The 21033-nt window shown below is 29.7% G+C and overlaps 1 protein-coding gene across 4 annotated transcripts; it reads right to left on the bottom strand.

Moving 5' to 3' along the window:
• Nucleotides 1-14925: 14925 nt before the first annotated feature.
• LOC7468533 (triacylglycerol lipase 2) lies at nucleotides 14926-17412 on the bottom strand. 4 transcript variants are annotated; one of them, XM_006375482.3, is made up of 9 exons: nucleotides 17136-17412; nucleotides 16919-17026; nucleotides 16680-16820; nucleotides 16484-16594; nucleotides 16222-16365; nucleotides 16066-16106; nucleotides 15828-15907; nucleotides 15649-15744; nucleotides 14926-15267 (listed from the first exon to the last, which is right to left on the bottom strand). In XM_006375482.3, the coding sequence occupies exons 1-9, from the start codon at nucleotides 17322-17324 to the stop codon at nucleotides 15086-15088; spliced, it is 1092 nt and encodes a 363-aa protein (XP_006375544.1). In that variant the 5' UTR covers nucleotides 17325-17412; the 3' UTR covers nucleotides 14926-15085. The 4 variants fall into 4 exon arrangements, with proteins under 4 accessions (XP_006375544.1, XP_002320492.2, XP_024440699.1 ...); XM_002320456.4 differs by having other exon boundaries at nucleotides 14926-15405; nucleotides 17136-17410; XM_052446795.1 differs by having other exon boundaries at nucleotides 15024-15262; nucleotides 17136-17411.
• Between the last annotated feature and the right edge of the window lie 3621 nt (nucleotides 17413-21033).

Here is a 21033-nt window from a genome sequence, read left to right as displayed (position 1 = left end):
TATAAATAACTAATAATTTTTCTTTAAACATTGATTAATCCTATAATTATTTCCAAGTTATCAACTCTATTTCAAAAACTTTTCTTATTAAAATAATTTCTTCTCGGAATTACATTGATTGCAAACCCATTACACATGTTTTAGATAAGTTATTGTTTTATGTGTAATGTTGCGATTTTTTGGTGATAAATTCCTAATTTTTGTGGGCATCTCGAATGATTTTTTATTTTTACATTTTTTTCTTGTATTATCTTTAAAAATCAAATAACATGAAATATCGTATTTTATCAAATTTAGATTAATAACAAAATAGACCCAAATAAATGCTACGTATCCACTATGTATAGTGCCATCAAATTATATGGTCTTGTTGTATTAGTAAGGGTGTGTTTGGTATTGCGGTAGTGGTTGTCGTTGTGGTTTAAAAAAAGTTGTTTTATAAAAGTATTTTTAGTTGAGGTTGGTTTGGAAAAATATATGTTTGGTTAAAACTGTGATTGAAATTGAGGTTGAACAAAAAGTAGTTTAATGTGTTTGGTTAAAAGAATGCTTTTCAAATTGAGGTTATAAAATAATTAAAAAAATATTTATTAATATTGATGGTTTTTAATTTAAATATTGTAGATTTAACTACTGTTATTACATCATGAAATAAATAATATTGATATCAAATATTTTTTATTGTTCCATTAAACTATGTGCAATTTCATAACGTACGAAATTTATCTAACAAGGACTATATTTTTCATGGTTTCTTAAGCGCGCAACAACATCAGGTAAGATATCATCAAGAACAAAATTGAGGTTGGGATCAAATTCTGCAAATGCTACGTCATTAAATGATCTACTTCTAATTTTTTTAATAAAACACAATTAAAAATTAAAATTAAAATTAATTGTTTTTTAACCAGGTCAGACCCGACAAGAATAAAATTGGGATTGCCTTCTAATTTTTTGAATAAAACACAATTAAAAAAATAAAAATTAATTTTTTTACTGGGTCGGACCCGGTTTAATGCATTTAGTTTTGGACCGGACCCGGACCGGCCGGAACAATGGAGAGTTTGCTCTCCACTGTACAAAGACACAGCACAGCAGGAAGAAGCATAAAAATATTGCTTCAGCTAAACCTACGGTTACACCTTAATTTTTATGGGTCCCATGCATCAAAACACAACCACTACTTATAATCAAACACTATATTACTGATTTTGAAAAAAAAAAAAACCAGAAGCTGCCGCATAGCCAAACGCCCTCTAAGGCTTAATATATACCATCATTCATTAAAATAAGTGATTAGATTTTCACCGAACAAGATACATATCATTATAGTTTTGAGTAGTGAAATTATAATTCTGCCTTTCTAAAAAAAGTTATTAAACCTTTTATTGGAAGTGACATAGTCTTTTTCTTATTATTCATTAGTTTTTTTCAGATTAATCGAGGGCAAGAAGGTCTTTTTAACTTTTTAAAGCATAATTGATACAAACATCATGATCGTGTGGTCACATAATCCACAATCAAAATTGAGATATGATTTTAAAAAGTTGAAAGAGATCTGATAGGAGTGTGACATAATGAAAACCTGTCTCATGATACCAACATTATTGAAATGAAATCAAATGACACCATAAAGTCAGTTAATCTTCAATAAGTCAGATTCAATTCATTCAAAAACCAAAAAAATACAAGAATCTCTCTCACACATTAAACTGAAAAGTTCAGAAGTGTTATTCATTAAAGGTTATTTAAACTTAGACTTGAAAGAATTGAAGTACTTTTGAAAAATTAACCCTAATTAATCTATCTTTATAGGCTGAATTGACTCACTTCCAAAACTAACCTAAAACATATACTACTAAGCTCAAACCCTAATCCAAACAAACTTGGGCTATAGCTAAAATAATAAAAATAAAATTCATAAGTTAATCCCCTGTGCTACTATGAGGAGAGAAGAAGAAAATCAAACAATACAAGTCAGATACAAGGCTTATTTATAGCTTACAATGCTACTCAATTATCTTAGAAACCAATATGTTATTAAATACCACCAACTCTTCTTTCCTTATATAGTTAGGATGAATAAGGAATCTATGTAAGAAAATGATTTTGAAACATTAATAAATCATTGTCATACTTGGAAATTATGTTGTAGCCCATTAAAAAACCTTATAGATTAGGAAATTTTCAAAACAAGCTGTCACATCGTTATAGAAAAATGGTCTTTGCCAAATAGAAAGTTCACAAGTTAAAAGGAACTAAATAACAAAATTCATTCAATCTATTTTGACCTATATCACAAGTCCTTCTCAAACTCCGATTCACTTGAATATTCACCCCAACATATAAAAATATCTTTAGAATCTTTTGGTAAAGTTTCAGCTCATTCCAATGGTTTGATTTGGAGTTATTCTCAATAGCGTAAAACTAGATGATAGGAAATTTTACATCAAAATCCGAATCTAACCTTACTTAGATTGTAGCAATAGTAAAATGACTAAACTACTTTTTTAAAAAAGATTTTTTAAACTTGCATCCAGAAGCTTTTTCAAATTTTTATTTTTTGAATCATAGTTAAATGACTCCATTACCTTTAAAAGCAGAGTTTTTTGAACTGGTAGCAAATGTTTTTTTTTATATTTTTATTATGATTTTTAGTTATAAGCAGGTTGAATTAAAGAGAAATGTTATATTTTAATAAATAAAAAATATTATTGAAAAATAAAATGTAAGTCGGCATGTTCAATGCACACGCTAGAGTGTAGGATACCCCTACACCATTTAGTTGGCATGCAAAGGATATTGTGCCAGCCAAAATATGGATTTTGAGGCAGCATTCAAATTATCTCAGCTGCCCCTTCATCCCTAGACAGTGCATCTAGCTAATAAACTTCTGTTTTTGCCCCGACAACATTTTCTTCTTCTTTGTTTTTCCTTTTTTTCTCTCTAAATTTCCGTGCCTAACTCTTGAAATTTTCAAAGCAGCCCTTCAATTTTTTCCTTCTTATTTCATTCATTTCATTTTGATTACTATTTTTTTATTTGAAATAATTTATAAGATTATAATTTTTTTTTTAATTTCATCCTCCATCAATTTTTTCATCTGTCACATTTGGTTCATATTATTTTAATTTTTATTTGTTTTATTTGAGATAGTTCTTGAAATTGAATTTTTCTTATGATTTCATCCTCAAGTTTTTTTTTTCTATTAGATTTGATCATCATTCTTTTGAATGTTATTTTCTGACAAGTTGCGAGTTTAGAAAATTAATCCAGGTTTGCGAGATTCAGACAACCTTACTTTTTTTTTCTTTTTTTCTTTTCTATTTTTAAACTCCTGTTTTTTTTATTAAAAAAAAGTTTCATCATTAAACATTTAATTAGATATTAGGCTCTATATTTTTTTAATTGCTTCTTAGGAGTTTTCTCAGGTCTTTTTATTTTTTGTTCTTTGTTAAACTTCATTTTTTTATATATTTTTTTTGAATTAAATTAAATTAATTAGTAATTAAATATAAACATGAGGTGCTCACTTCATGATATTTTATTTTGTTTGTTTTCTGGGTCATTGCTCTAACATTACGTGCGCCCTCTTTTGATATTGTCGTATAGTGTTTCGTATTGATATTAGAACCGTCTCAGTGAACTCTTTCTGGTAGTGGGGCGGGCTCCATGGGTGGGGCGACGGTGGATCTCTAAAGAGTTTTTCTTTCTTCTCATCCCAAATATGATATAGACAGCTCATTTTTAATTAGTTATTACATTTTTTCACTATATTTACAATCAATGTTTTTTAAAAATTATATTATTAAATTAACAAACTTATTAAATCTGGTTAAATCAATGACCCATGTCTTAGATTTTTCTTGCTTTTTTAAAAATGTTATCATCACCTAAAAAAAATTTGGGTTAGATCGTGGTGCATCTTGGATCACTTATCTAGTTATTCCTAAATAAAAAATAATAAGGAAAAACATGGAAAACCCTAATCAAATATAGTGTACATTAGTTTGTTATGGTTATTTGAAGAAATTAATTTCATTAATATTAAAAATAGTAAATAGCCATTATGATTTTCACTATATTCAAAAAGAGATTACAAAAATGACACTCAATTCTAATCAAGTGAAAAAAACTCACTTACTATAGCAGTAACTATTGAACTTTCAAGTAGCATCTTGTCATTTTCATTTCATAGAATTTCAAATGAGCTTTTTTAGCATTCTTTTTTTATGTTGTCCATAATGTGACTTTTTTTCATGTCTTAAACCTAGAAATCTATTGCCACCACTTGCTAATGAGGAAATGGGCCACATTATCGAGCTTCATTGATGAAAGCAACAAGTTGTGATATGGTGTCAAAAACTTCTTTTCTCTATAGATTTTATAACTAGTAGATATAAATCTCATATATGGAGGACAACAAACCAAAAAAAATCATATATTTTAGATCATATGTAGATATAAATCTATAATTATTTGGACTGTTAAAAACATCGTATCTAATAACTAGATCTAAAATTATTGAAAAAGTAAAGAAAAAATAAGATGAGAAAAACCAATAAGAAAAACAATAATAGAAAAATAAAGCGTAAAGGGCAGGTGTTGGTGATAATTTCACTAGGCCATGACTAAAGTGTTATTTGTTGGGTTAGAAAACATTACTACATAAACTAAAAGAGTTAGGGTTTTCCCCCAACTCTTTGACTTTCATATAAATAGTGTAGCAGTTAGCTCCTTTTTTCTTTTTCTTTTTTTATTATGTCTTTCACTTTTTTTCTTTTAATTGAATCTTTCTATATCCTAATTATGAGAGATTAAGTTTGAAATTGTGGTAGAGAGACCAAATTAAAAGATAAAGGACTAAAATGTAAAATATAGAGAAAATACATGGTTAATCCTAAATTTTTAGCAATTTTTATTTTGATCTAAAGATTTATTTATTTATTTATTTTTTAATTTTCGAGTTTAAGAAATGAGAAATCACTAGAAAAGATGTACGAGAGAGAAAGTTATTGGTTTTCATGATTTTGTAACCAAAATGGTCAAGCTTGGTGTAAAAAGGTTTCATTCAATGAAAAGAGTTTGACCGTGTTGATTTTTAGCCCTTATTTTGCCAAAAACAAAATAGATCGATTGGTGTTGATTTAGATTTTTCAGATTCAATTGATATTTGGGTTTCTTTAGTGATTTTTAGGTGTTTGGGAGTTTGTGGATGGTTTATGGAGGTTTTATGGTATTTTTTTAGTTTTTTTCATGTAAAAATGACTTTAAAACCGAGTTTTTTAGGTCTAAAATCTTGACCCCAATATTCTGTTCATCTTAGGTGACCATAAAATGCTATAGTAAGCGAGGGTTACTTACCACTACAGGTGACTTGTCGCTCGATATAAAATAAAAAAATAAAAGCGAAAGGTGCATCATTCGCTCCTGCACAAAAAAAAAAAAAAAAATCTCAGGCATGAGCCTAGGCTTTTGTATTTAGGTCAAGCATGTAGGCCTAGCTTAGTGGTGTTTGGCCTCTTTCTCTTTTTTTTTGTTTTTTTTTCATTTCCATTAATTGTTTCTATTTAAATAGTGATTTATGTACTCTCTCTTCTTTCTTTTGAAAATTGAATTATCTTTGTTTTTTAAATAGTAATTGATCTTTTTATATTTTCTTTAGTTGTAAGATATTTTGAAATGATCAATTTGATTGATCGTGAATCTTTTTCCTTTTATATTTTATATGAATTCGTTGTATTTGAATGAAGTTTTTATAAAAATAGAAATAATTTATTATTAACAATAAATTATCTACTTAGATAAAATAAATGAAAATGTTTAAAATAAAAAGGATAGTCAGTATAAAACATTTGCATGTATATCTATTTTTTATTTATACCATGAAGACTAGCTTTTTGTTTAATAACTTTTTTTGGATTTATCATTCATGTATTTCTTAATATATTTTATAAACCATAAACATTTTTTGTTGCTCAATTAAAAAAAATATAATACATGAAAACATATCCAAAACTTAATTATTTTGTTCTTTTATATTTTAAAAAGTAACTTAAAATCATACCCATAACGTAGTGCAAACAAATCAACACAAACTCAAGCATAATCTAAGCATCAATATTTAATGTTTAAATCAACATAACCTCAAGCATAATCCATGAATCAACATTTAATATGTAATTAGCAATCATAATCCTAAGAAATAAACTCTCAATCCAACATAAATTATCAAATCATCTCAAACAAAAACACACATTAATACAAATCAATAATGTTCGAACATTCTAAAAATTATACACAACAATAAGCATTTTATCATAAATTTCACCTTATTTTAGCAATTTATCAATAAAATTAATTTGAGGTTATATATTGACCTTCCAAGAACTTAGAACGATTATGAAGGATGTTGTAACCAAGGGACAAGTGCAAGAAATGTAGCAATAGTGGCAGTGTGTGGTCTTCGCGTACCACAACCACTAATGACGTGTGAGTTCCCATGTCACTACAAGTGAAACAAAAAAAAAGTTTGATTTGGAGTGGTTCCTCCTCCTTGTGCTGGCGGTGAGCCTAAACAATACTTGCAAAAGCAAAAACTTCACAAACAAACAGTTTTATTTCTTTCTTTTCTCTCCGAATCTGCTTCTCCGCTGCAGGCAAGGGCGGAGGAGTTAAGGAGGCTATGGTGGGCTATAGCCTAGGTAAAAAAAAAATAGATTATAAAAAATTCAATAACCCACCCACCTTGATTTTTAGTAAATGGTCATGAGACAATCACGTAAACTTTCCAATAACCCAAAACTCAATAAAAAAACTCTCTTTGTTCTTTACTAAAAACCACATAAATCCTAAACACAAATAACTAATTGGTCATGAGACAATCAAATTTGCATGCTTTTGTAAGTTGGGCTTTTAGCTACCGCAGAATGTGAGACTAGTAGAGGGGCTAAGCAAATTGATAATTTATATTGAAGTGGAACTACTTAGTGGAGCTCTCATTTTTTTTCTATTTGCAGCTTAATAGATATATATAGTGCAACTTATGTTTGAAAGTATGGTTCAAGAAGGATCTTTTAACTCTATCGTGGAGAAGCTGGTGGTTGTTTGATTGTAATCAAATCTTTTGAATTTATATTCATCTTATATTTGATGCATAAAATAATAGGGATTATTGATTTATTTTGTCGAGCTTTGCAGCAAAAATCTCTTGACATCTTAAATGCAATGAATCTTATATCAACTACTAAAGCATTGCTTTGAACTTTAAGAGATGCCAAATTTGATCTTCTCCTTGCACATGTGCAATCTGTTTGCACACAATATGAGATTGTCATATCATTATTGAATACTTCGTATAAAAAGGCTATAGGTCGTTCATGTTAGCAACAAGAATCAGTGACAGTTTACCAACATTATCATTATGATATATTTAAACCAATAATAGATTTTCAGTTGGAAGAATTAAATTTTAGATTCAGTGATAGGACAATGGAACTCCTTGTACTTAGCTCTGCTTTAGAATCTAAGGACAACTTTAAATTATTTACATTGAACGAGAGCTTGCTGAAGATATGGATTCAAATTCGATTATAGATGAATTTTATTCCACAAAACATTGAAGAGTACAACTTTGATAGTGTAATTTTTTTCCATTTTATATACTTTAAATTTTATTTTTTTATATTTTGTGTTATGTATTTGGATTGAAACTTTATTGTTAACTTGATAAATTTATATATATGAGTCAATAATTAATCTTAAAAAATAATTTATATGTATTTACTTTATAGCTCAGGGTAAAAAAATTCCCGACTCCGTCCTTGGCTGCAGTCCTTGGCTGCAGGTCTTGGCTACTTGTTGGTGTCGGGTTGCTACTACTGTCATTGTCACGGGTTAAAGGGCTATTGTGGGGGTCTTGGAAGCTCTTGGCTGGACGTTGATTTTTGGGTTTAGGCCATGTGGGGATACTGGTTGATCTTATTTGACTGGAGGAGGCTGCAACTAGAGAAGATGATAAGTCTATGGCTGAAGGCTGTGATGCTATTGGTTTCTATGCTACGATGAAGGCTGTGATGCTATTGGTTTCAGAAATTTCAAAGAATTTCTGAAAAAATGAGTTATGAGAATTATCATAATTAAGATATAATTAGTTAAATTATCAAATGATAAGATAGGTTTTTGCTTGACATAATAGGTAAATATACTTAATCGTTGGTAGTGTTATAAATTGAATAATATTATTTTCTTTTCTTAACGTAAATAATATTTAATGAATCATAATTTTCCCACATCATTCACAAGTAGAGCGTGTTTGACAGTATGGTTATGGGTGCTTTTCAAATAATTTTTCGTGTCAAAATACATGTCAATGATGTTTTTTTATTTTTTAAAAATTATTTTTGACATCAGTACATCAAAACGATCCAAAACGTACAAACATATTAAATTTTAGCAAAAAAAAAATTCAAATTTTTTGGAAATACGAGTTGAACCGCGTTCCCAAACGCTTCCGTAGTCATATCATATAAGCTAACTTACTAAGTGATAAAGTAAAAATTTATAAAACAATAAATAAATATACATAGTTATCCGTACCTTAATTAACCACTTGTTTATTTTTCTATACTGGTTTATTGTATTGTGGGTTTGTTTCTCAAAAAATAATTTTTGAAAAATTATTTTCCAAATTTTTTGTATTTATTTGTCATTAAAAAAAATTAATCAACAGAAAACACTTTCCAGTCAACGAAAAATACTTTTTTTATCAAAAAAAATTTAGCATGATTTTCATAAAAGTATTTTTATTATTATTTTGAACAAAAAATATTTTGAACAAAAAATAATATCAATATTTTTTCCTTTCTCATTAATCCACAGAAATGATAGCTCAAAACTCACAAATCTTTTGCAATCTCTGGCCCGAGCAGTACTTCAAATGTTGGCCCAGATTACATTACATGGATTTCACCACCGCATCTTGGGAAAATTAAGGGTTTGTTTATAGTTTTTTTAAATGGAAATATAGTACAGTTCAACATTTATGAATAGGAAAGAGATACTATGAGATAAGGATAAGGATTCCGTATAATATTTCATTTCAAAAATTAAAAAAAGAAGAAGTTTAAAACAATTTGTTGTTTTTTAAGATTGAATGTAATTATTAATTCATGATCAAGATGAAAACTTAATTCTCAATTCTATGAGAATTTCCATGAGAGCTTTTCATTTACTTCTCTAAGGGCGCGTTTCAAAATTTATTTTTTTATTAAAAATTATTTTTTATATTTTTTTGATCATTTTGATATGTTGATTTTAAAAATAATTTTTAAAAAATAAAAAATATATATCATTTTAATGCATTTCTAAGCAAAAACACCGTCACCACAATCTCAAACAGACCCTAAATCACTTTTAAAGACAATTTCAAAAAATTTATTATAAAATTAGAATAAATTACTTGGAAATAAAAATATTTCCATCATTAAAATTTTTTAAAAAATCAGTTCATTGAACAAATTTGCATTGCTTTAATCACCATTTTAACCCTTCACTCATACATCTAACCTCAAGCTCACCGTCTTACACAACAAAAATGAACACGTCCTCACCATGCAAACCCCTAATTTTCTTATAAATACTCTCAACCCACCCACAACTCAAACCCATCAAGAGCTTAACAGTACTATTAACAGTGCCTAAGCTCACCACTATTCTAGCCACCTTCATTGCCCTCTCCATCCACCGGACAACATGTTTATTATTAAAAAATTGATAAATAACAATAAAAACACTAACAAAAAAATATTCAGTCGGGTAATTTCTGATGAAAACAACAATGGATAATTTCAATTGATAATTTCCAATGAAAAATGTGATGGAAAAGAAAAAAAAATCAATACAAATTTCTTTGATAATTTGACGCGTCAGCAATATCGATGAAATTCTCGATTCAAATTCCACCAGCAAATTTAAATAAATTTAAAACCCTTAGTTCCCTATTTCTTCTTCTTCTTCTTCTTCCTTCTCTTTCAAAATAATAGCATCTCTCTCCCAATTAATTAACAAATTCATTCACCCCCTTCACAAATCTGGCCACTCAACCTGTCGGCATCAACCTACATCTATTAGTAATGTTAGCTTTCCTCTCTTGGTTCTATTTTTCGTGAACCTTCACTACAGCTAGTAAGCAAGTTTTTTATATTACTTGAAATTAGCTTATATATTGATGTAACCATATTATTTGATTGTTTCACCCATATTTACCTAGTGTTTTGCCTATGTTTTATATATATAATGCCTTGATATTCTTTGTTTTATGTTTTGAAGGCAGTTTTGGATGAAAGATGCAAAAATAAGTAAATTAGGGGTAATTGGCATATTTGACTTTCAGTCGATGTTTTGTGCAGAGCGTGAGCTCTACAGGTCAAAATGAAGTGATTCCAATGGCATTAAAAATCTAACATCCATACCTTTCTGGAAATCTAAGGCAAGAAAATAAACTAAGGAAGAGCATGGAAATCCCAGCCTTCAAAGTCAAATCTTACAATCTGCCAGTGTTGACCTTCGACCATTCCGACTTGAATATCTGGATCTAAAGAAGTTCAATTGATGCAAACTCAATTTTGTTGGATTCCTTACTCAAAAACCTATCAACGCTTCAAATTTAAGCCAAAAATGATGTCATATGAGGGAGATATTATTTTTCAAAGATGACAACTGAATTCTGCCAACAAACAGGTTTCGTGAAGAAACGAGCCCAAATTACGTTCCGAAGCATATAAACCAACATCCAAGTTTTTATTTCAGTTATTTAGCTACTCTAAGTCAAAGCTTGAAGATTTCATGTAAGGCTATTTCTTCTTTTTTAGAAAAATAGTTATTGAAGTACTTAAATGTAAATTGTATACTTAAAGGAGGACTATTTTGTAAAATAGAGACTAGGGTTTCCTGTGATATAAAAAGAATGAGAGAAGAGAATGGGGGCAACCATACAAGAAGAGAAAAACACCCCCTTCCTCTAAGAAATGTAAAATCATGCATTCCTCCTTATGTTTAATTAGTTGTTCAACAAACATGCAAGGTTAAACTCTTTTTCTTGGTTGCAAGGACACGGAAACCTTTGGATTTCAAGAGTTGTGAGATCTATTTTACCTTTTCTTTTCAGTTTATATGATGAATATGTTTGTTCTCCTATGCTTATTTTTCCTATGATTGTTTATTTTAATTGTTAGAGCGGACTCTAAGTTATTATTGTAGACAATCTATTGCTAAGTTTGATATCAGAACCGAAGTTGTGGTATATGAACTTGTGAAGAAACTGAGTTAAATAATTGTGGCGGATCTACGTTATTAATCTTAGGGAGAACATTCAATCAAATCAAACATAGACTGCAGACAATTATGTTTTCTTGATTAATCAATTTATCCAGTTCTTAAGGCTGTCATTGAATTAAATTACTAGTGCGGATACTGTGGTTGTTTGATGGTTAGGGTTAGTTATACGGCGGGTCCGTTAACTAACCAATGTTAAGAAGAGATAAATATTCAAGATATAAATTGATGTCTCGTTTCCATGATCAGTTCTGATTTCCGTAGGTGGATATGTATTCGCGACCAAGGTTTGTTCTCTTGATAATTTTCTGATTTTATTTAATTTCGCTTGATAGTTTTCTGTTTTCTTTTGCTTTAGCCTAGATAAAGTCCACCCCCCCACCCCCCCCCCCCCAAATTGTATATCATCTAGCATAAAAATCTGACTTGAATCTTCCTCGTGGGATCAACCCCTTGCTTGCTCTATATTATCTTGTGTGTTGTGTTTCAAGTTAGGGTAATTAATTTGTGCGACCGCGATATTGCAACATATATTTAAATATTCTTTTGTTAATTTTATTGTTTAGCTCATATTTTGATGGAAAATGGAATTTGTGTGGAATTAATAATTAGTTATTGGATTTTGAACTTATTTTTAATAAAAATTTAAATTTGTAATTGATAATTAATTATTGTCTCATATTGGTGCTATTAAGATATAAACATGTTGTGCTTTTGATCACTATTGTCACTTTTGTTGTCTTTGGCACACGTGCTTTCATTCACCTTTTTCCTTTCTTCGTGAAAATTTATGTGTAATTGATTTTAGTTTCGAACATTACAATTTACCAAAGAAGATTGTTTATGTCTAATTGGTTTTAGTTTCAAACATTGTTTTGCTTGTGATTGGAGAATAATCATACGATTAGAATCGTGACTTTTAAGATTCTAACAATCACTCATTGATATTTTCCTATTATATATTTTCCAATGATTAACATATTTTCAATCGATGAAATCACCCTTCCCTTGTAGATGTCATAAGAACAAGTTCCCCAAGCACTTCAAGAAGCGGGTTTTTGTTTGGATGACAAGGACACCGATATGTGCCACATTACAAGGTTGGACTTTCATAATGTTTATGGCTGGCTAATGGTTGTCATTACAAATATATTATTTTTTAGATCAATTTTTTTTTTTGGAATTTCTTGTTAATATTTTGTTTTCTATGATTAATTAAGATGGCTCCATAAGAAAGTATTCATTGGTTATCTCATTTCTTTTTTTTTCCTTTTTACCTTTCATAGTTTTTCTTGGCCAATATTCTAGGGTTTGGGTCAAGTTAGGACTACTATAAAGAATGCAAAAAATAAAAAAACAATCAATTGGTAAGGTCAAAATAGTTGATTTCTATTTATGGTGAGAGCTGGCATGTTGAATGTGTTTTTCTTCCATTAGCTGTTGATAATTTATTACTATTGTGTCCATTAGATTTTCAAACAGAGTTAAGTTAACCATATTAACATTGATCAATTCTAAGATATCTTGTAACCTTTATTGTTGGCTATGTTCGATTAAAAATATCGTTGTTGTCATTTAATTATTTTAGATGTTATGTTTCATTGTGTAAGATATTTGTTGGTGCTTTATAATGCATTATATTTATATTTGTTAGATAATATTTTATGTTTTTTTGTAGATGTATTCATTGTTTCAATAATTTCACAGGTATTGTTGTTGTTATATGTTTAGGTTGGCTAGATGATTAAAATAATCAAACAGAAAAAATAATGAAAACACTAATAAAATCACCTAGAACATGAACAATTTGTTGGCAATTTCATCAACAATTTCACCCCTATTTTATCAAAAATTTATAGAAGGTTTTGGCATTTTTTAAGGAATACATGACTAAAAATTTTGTTAAAAATTAATTTTTGATGCACTTGCCAATGAAAAATAGAAGGTAAAATTTGATTTTTTAGCGGAAATAATTCATCGGCATTTCTATCAGCAATAAAAGTCCTAACAAAAATGCCAACAAAATGACAATTCTCAACCAGAACTTGCTAACAACAGCTTTCCATCGAAAATTCTTTAGAATATTTTCTATTTTTTAGCATATACATAACCGTATTAACAATGGTTCTATTCTTTCTTTCAGACACCTTATTATGTTAAGACTTTTAAAACATAGTTAATTGATGTACTATGTTATTTTATTTATAATACCCATTAAATTCATGTGATATGTACCCACCATTTTTAATTATTGGAATTAATTTTTTCATAAGCCAGTAACAAAGCTGGTTGTTTAGAATCAAGTTTCTTTTATGTAAAATTAACCTTTTTGTCTTCATACTTGTTTTGAGAATAATTTGAAGCATTGTGACCATACTCCTTGTAGTTGTAACATTGAGCATTCACATTATTATTCCTCCAATTTGAATATTCATCACGATTCTTTTTGGCTCTACTCTTTTGAAAGATCTTTCTCTTTGGTACAAAGATCTACCTCTTTGAAATGATCCCTTACTGGATTCAGAATGACTCTTCACATTTAGCTTTGTTTGTAAAGCTTGTTCTAGCGATCTCCCTTCCTCTCTTTTTTCAATTTTCTACTCATGGGCTTGCAAAGATCACATCAGTTCTTCTACTATAAAATCATCCAAATCTTTTGATTCTTGAATTGTTACCACAACATGATCAAATTCCAAGTCCAAAGACCTTAAAATCTTCTTCATCATATGAAAATCATCAATGTTTTCTTCATTCCTTCTCATCCCATGCACCACAGATATTACTTTTGTAAAGTAATCTAAAACTGTCTCATTATTTTGTTCAGCTTTTCAAAATCTCCTTTTAGGGCTTGCAGTCATACCTTTTTTGCTCTTTCAACTCCACTGTAAGTCTTGTTCAAAACTGCTCATGCTTCCTTTGAAGTTTTCGCTAGAGCCACCATTTCAAGTGCTGTTTCATCAAGCCTTTGATAGATTGTAAACGGGGCTTTATTATCCTTCTTTCTAGATTCTCATAGAGCCCATCTTTTTGTGTTTCTCGTCGCTGCCTCTTCTCTTGTCGACTCTGGTTCATCGTAACCTTCTTCAACCAAATCCCATAATTCTTGTGATCTCAAAAGTGCAAGCCTTATACTGCATGCACCATTAATTATAGTTTTGTTTGTGAGGTGGGAAATATGAATATGAGTATTGTTGTTGCTGGAAGCCATGATTACACTTAAGTTGTAATACAAATTTTGTTGGAAGAAAACAAGGAAAACAGAGACTCTCACTTGCAAGCTCACACACACACACTTTCATTCACAGATCACTTACATCTAAATAGACATTTAATAATGTCTTTCACAAATCTCAAAGGATTTAAATAAAAATATTGACTTTCAACAGTATTAGACTTCCATGCGCCACACATATACGCGTACGTATTGGCATACAATGCATGCTTAACTTACCAATAGCCCTGTGGTTCAACGTTATTCTTGCTGCAAACTTGGGCTTATTCTCAAACTTCACATAATCAAGCAAACTTGGGTATATAGGCTTGATTTGTCGACGTATCCAAAATCGTACTAGATAGGAGAGTGCCATGATGTTGACCAAGGAAATCAAAACTATTTAAGCAGTACATGACCTTTACATTCAATCATGAGATTGAATATTTGCAGTAAACATGGATATTATAGGCCTGTCTACATGGAAAAGCAGACATAAACAGATCCTGCTATTGTCCACAAACAGAGTTCTCAGACAGATCAGTTGATCTTAAAGAAGGCTATTACAGGATCATAGACAATCTGATTAGCATTCACGCCTAAAACAAAATCTGCATGAGCATATTCATCGGTGTATTGTACCACCAGCTTGTCGCCATCGTGATCTTTGAGGTTGTCTAGTAGAACTTGTACATCCTTCACATCAGAGAGATAGTCCTTCCCTCCATAGGCAAGAAAAAGAGGAAGGTCATTAGGGATGCTGGTCATGTTATACATTGGAGGAGTAGGTTGCCCGTAATGATCCATGTTGTCATTTTCATTACCATAATCATACATTGCTATCGTTCCCGTCCTAATCACTACATAGAACCACAGAATCAGAATGTAATGAACAAAGCAAACTTCTAAAGTTCAGCATTTTTCTGTTTGGATTTTGCTCGAATAAGTTATCCCATTTCCTTCCCATTCATTGAAAAGAATGTTTGAGATAATTTCCTAATTGTTATGCAGAACCATAATGGTTACTTTTGTTGTTCAAAGATTTTTCTTGATTTGTTTTTCTGAAAAAAGAGTTAGCCAATCAGGAATTTAGAAACACTTACTATGTGCCAGGTGGATCATGTTCTTGGTTGCTGTTGATTGAGGTTCATTATCAAGAAATACTTTTGTCCTAGATGAATTCAGGCAGCAATTCGGGCCTAAAACATGTTGGGTGGTCAATCAGTATTGGTTAACTACTAAACTTTTGTGTGTTCAGGTTTTAATGAACAAGCATAAATACCAGTTATAGCTGTTAATAAGTCAGAGCAGTCGATCCCAGGATTACTGCAGATAACTTCCAGAAGCTTGTTCACAACCTGCCTGTTAACTAAGAAATCATAATAGTTACTATTTCATTTAGCAACTTGATGATGATGATGATGATGAAGAAAAAGAAGAAGTTCATTTAGCAACTTTATGATGATGATGATGATGATGATGAAGAAGAAGAAGAAGAAGAAGAAGAGTTGCTTTCTCACCCATTAAGAGAAAATTCATGTTGTCCTAACCAGTACAAGTCCTGTGCAATAATGAGACAGAATGCTAAGTAAAAAGGTAAGGGAATTCTTTTCCTTTAAATTTAAATTTGGAAATTCATTTTTTTGAGTAAGACAGATCCATCCATTTGGTTTTACCTCAGCTATAAATAAATCGACAAGAGCTCTTGCAAACGGTGATGTCAAATGGTTAAGATAAGCTATTGGACAGAGCAAAACAGCCGATCTTAACATGTTCAATAACTTTCCTTGAGAAAAGGCAGCCAAAGCAATCAAAGTTCCCTGAAATGAAGTCAAAGATTGTCTTAGCCTCAGCTAAATATCTGCAGAACAAAGTTCTACAACAATAGATATTAATGTCCCAGGAACCAAAAAAAACAGTGAAAGCAACAATATTCACCTGGGAATGCCCAACATAGTGAAGGTTCTGCCCTGTCTGGTCATGCACATACTGAAATGTAGCTGGAAGATCATAGGCAGCCAACTCATCCCAGGTCCAATCCCAATAAGCCTGCCATGAAACAAGATAAAATGTTCGATTGTTAAAAAAGATTCAGGGTCACATAATGAAGGAAAATATATAGACTCAAAAGTACCGAATCATAGGGATCGAGTGATGTGTGGCCCCGGCTAAATCTAGTCCCACGACCGTTGGAAATCCACACATCATAACCATTATCCGCCAATATGAATGCTAAAGATTCATCAGGAAGACTCATCAGCCACGTTACGCCATCCTGCCGTCAATCCGTTAATGTTATTTTTCGTTTTCATTTAAATCGCAGCAATAAACATTAGAGATCAATGAAGAATTAGCAAGCTAGCTACTACGTACCACAATTAGCCCATGTTGTAGCAGAACTGGCGGCTTGTCTGCTGCCTGACCGGACAGCCCAGAAGGCATTCTCTGAAGGCTAAGAATATAACCATCTTTTGTTGTTACCTGCAATAATCCATCCAGAGTTTGGAAAATGTGCTCAAGTTTCTAAAGCAAAATGACTCTGAGTCCTTTTATTGAAGCTGAGCTAGTAGCAAAAATTAGCCTCCTGTACCGTATGTTCTTGGCAGGCGTAGCCTAGTGGCTCCACCACCGATTTGCAAATACCATCATTGGCATTCAGGGATGACACGGATGTGCTATTCTGACTATTGAAGGAATAAACCTTTGTTCCTGCAGCGGCCGCAGCTGCCGATAAACAGAATAGGATCGCTAGAATTTGAGTGGCTAAAGTCTCGGCCATTTAAAACTTAGTAACAAAATACAGCAATTATACTTTTCTGTTTTCAAATTTTACCAAATCTATTTCCTTTTATAGACTACCAACACACACATATATATAACCTGAACTCTGTCATTTATTATGGATGTGAGTTTCTTGAATTTTCTTTATATAAAATCAATAAAATTAGAATGCAAGTTACCGTAAAAAAAAGAGTCAAGTAAAAGATCAACTATGATACAACTATGAAATTTAATTAATGGTAAATTGTAAAAATTCTCTATGTACAAACTTACAATTTAATAAGATAAATTAATACAAGAAATTTTTCTTACAAGAAATATTTCAAAAATTCTTTAGAACCATTTTAAGTTGTTCTTTCTTTATTAATAATTTTGTAGAAGGTGATTGGTTATGATTTTTTCTTCAAGATAGCAGCCCGACAATACTCACATGAAAAACATTCCGAAACTTAAGTTAATATAGTATTTATTCAGGTTATATCAAAAATAAATATTTTCTAGATTTTAATGTTTATTAGATTTTATAAAGTCTATAAAGATAAGTTGTGATGGATTTCTCATAACTTTTATATGATTTTTTTAAAAATAAATATGTTAAAAAATATCTAAGATATTTTATATAAATATTTTAATACGTGAATTAAAAAAAAATCAATTTAATATTAAACTTCAAATCAATTTCGTCAACGCCACGTTTGGATCATTAATAAAGGTTGTTCTTGTACATTTCCATGGATGTGTGCTGACAAATTAAGGACCAGCCATGATTTTGTAGTTAGGAGCTTTGCGTCTGTCACTTTGTGCTGCAAGCAATATTGTGACCATAAGACAGGGGTTTGAATATTCAAATGTTTATAGAGGGATGACAGACAAAAAACAATATAATTATAATTATACTATATAGTATATGATATGGCATGACTGATAAGGCTAGGACATTTGGTTTTATGCACTAGAAGGGCCAACGCATGATTATTATTCCAATCACAACCGTACACCTTTACATTGGGATACAATCATAATAACATTTTTGAAAAGAATTTGAGGTACTATTTCTTACGAGCATTAAAAACTAGAATATCATAGTGAGTTCTATTTTTATGTGAGTGAAAGAATAATATATTATAAATAAGTTATAATTTGTCTTTAAACATTGATTAATCCTATAATTATTTCCAAGTTATCTTCTATTTCAAATACTTGCCGTTTTAATATTTTTTTTTTCTTAGCATTACATTGATTGCACATATTTTTTGTCTTATATGTAATATGTAATGTTGTGATTTGTTAGTGATAAATTCCAAATATTTGTGGTCATCCCAAAAGATTCTTTTTTTTTTCCCTATTTTTCTCATATTATTTTCGAAAATCAAATAATATGAAATATTGTATTTTATCAGATTTAGATTGATCACAAAACGGGCCAACTAAAACTTATGTATCTACTATATATTACACATATTTTAGATAGTGCATTATTTTATATGTAATGTTGCGATTTTTTGGTGATAAATTCCAAATTTTCATGGGCATCCCAAAAGATTCTTTTTCTTTTTTTCCCCTATTTTTCTCATATTATCTTCGAAAATCAAATAACATTAAATATTATATTTTATCAGATTTAGATTGATCACAAAACGGGCCCAACTAAAACTTATGTATCCACTATTACACATATTTTAGATTGTTCATTGTCTTATGTATAATGTTGCGATTTTTTGGTGATAAATTCCAAATTTTTATGGGCATCTCAAAAGATTTTTCCTTTTTCTTTCCCTATTTTTCTTATATTATCTTCGAAAATAAAATAGCATGAAATATCATATTTTATCATATTTAGATTGATCACAAAAGAAGCCCAACTAAATATTGTGTATCCACTATTACATATATTTTAGATAGTCCATTGTCTTATGTGTAATGTTGTGATTGTTTTGTGATAAATTCCAAATATTTGTAGCATAACCAAAAGATTATTTCTTTCTTTTTTCTTTTCCTATTTTTTTTCATATTATCTTCAAAAATGAAACAGCATGAAATATTGTATTTTATCAAATTTAGATTGATCACAAAAACAAGCCCAACTAAATATTATGTATCCATTATTACACATATTTTAGATAGTTCATTGTCTTATGTGTAATGTTGCGATTGTTTTGTGATAAATCCCAAATTTTTATGAGCATCCCAAAAGATTCCTTCTTTTTTTCTTTCTTTATTTTTCTCATATTATCTTTGAAAATCAAATAGCATGAAAGATTATATTTTATCAAATTTAGATTGATCACAAAACAGGTCCAACTAAATGTTGTGTATCCACTATTACACATAATTTAGATAGTTTATTGTCTTTATGTGTATTGTTGCGATTTTTTTATGATAAATCCTAAATTTTTATGGGAATTCAAAAGATTCTTCCTTTTTTTTCTTTCCCTATTTTTCTCATATTATCTTCGAAAATCAAATAGCATAAAATATTATATTTTATCATATTTGGATTGATCATAAAACGAGCCCAACTAAATAATGTGTATCCACTACTACATATATTTTAGATAATTCATTGTCTTATGTGTAATGTTGTGATTTTTTTGTGATAAATCCCAAATTTTTATGGGCATCTCAAAAGATTCTTTTTTTTTCTTTTCCTATTTTTCTCATATTATCTTCAAAAATCCAATAACATAAAATATTTTATTTTATCAGATTTAGATTGATCATAAAACGGGCCCAAAATGTTGTGTATCCATTATTACACTTGTTTTAGATAGTTCATTGTCTTATGTGTAATGTTGCAATTTTTTGGTGATAAATTCTAAATTTTAGTGGGCATCCCAAAAGATTTTTTCTTTTTTATCTTTTCTAGATTGATTATAAAATGGGCCCAACTAAATGATGCATATCCATCATTGCACATGTTTTAGATAGTGCATTGTCTTATGTGTAATGTTATAAATATTTTTGTGATAAATTCCAAATTTTTGTGGACATTCCAAAAGAATTATTTTTAGGTAAGATATTCATGTAGTAATAATTATTTATGCATCTCTAAATGTCAAATTGAATTTTTAATTTCTCAGGAGTTAAAAATATTAAATAAGAGAATAATGATATAGCATATTAAGAAAAGCTAAGCGTACAAAGAAAAACTAACATAAAGGAAAGATGGCCCCCCAAGAAATATCCCTCCATAAAAACTAAAGGAAAACAATTTTCCTTTGGTTTTTTAATTTTTAATCTTCGCATGCTTGGACATCTGACTGCGTAGTTAATCGTTTTCCAATACGTACACATGTGTGTGTATAATTATTTAGATAATTATCCAATACTAATCTTAAAAATGGACTCATAAAAATTAAATAATAAATTAAAGGGTGTGGAAAATTCAATATTCACTCATACCCAATGCACTGTGAATTACAATAGTAATTCAATACTAATCTTAAAAATAAACTCATAAAAATATTAAATAAAAGGGAGATTTTATTTTTGGAATTCTCTTAGGCCACTTTAATGCATTCTTCCCTTTTTTTTCTTGTGTTATCTTTGAAAATCAAATGACATTAAATATTATATTTTATTAAATATAAATTGATAACAAATCAGGCTCATCTAAATATGCTGCAGAGTCATTGTGCACAGTGCCTACAAATTAATGATACATCAAAAGGTCTATGTGGTCCAGTTGTATTAGTAATGTTTAATAT

This window comes from Populus trichocarpa, chromosome 14, assembly GCF_000002775.5.
Source record: "Populus trichocarpa isolate Nisqually-1 chromosome 14, P.trichocarpa_v4.1, whole genome shotgun sequence".
NCBI classification, from domain to species: Eukaryota; Viridiplantae; Streptophyta; class Magnoliopsida; order Malpighiales; family Salicaceae; genus Populus; species Populus trichocarpa.
Note: the sequence above shows the minus strand (reverse complement) of the source record. Positions and strands in the feature narration are given on the sequence as shown.

Coding starts and splice junctions, on each gene's coding strand:
- LOC7468533 (XM_002320456.4), bottom strand. CDS start 17,324: ATGGCCGAGACTTTAGCCACTCAAATTCTAGCGATCCTATTCTGTTTA. Junction 16,366..16,483: donor ACTATGTTGGGCATTCCCAG/GTGAATATTGTT, acceptor ACTTCATTTCAG/GGAACTTTGATTGCTTTGGC. Junction 16,107..16,221: donor TCGATTTATTTATAGCTGAG/GTAAAACCAAAT, acceptor ATTATTGCACAG/GACTTGTACTGGTTAGGACA.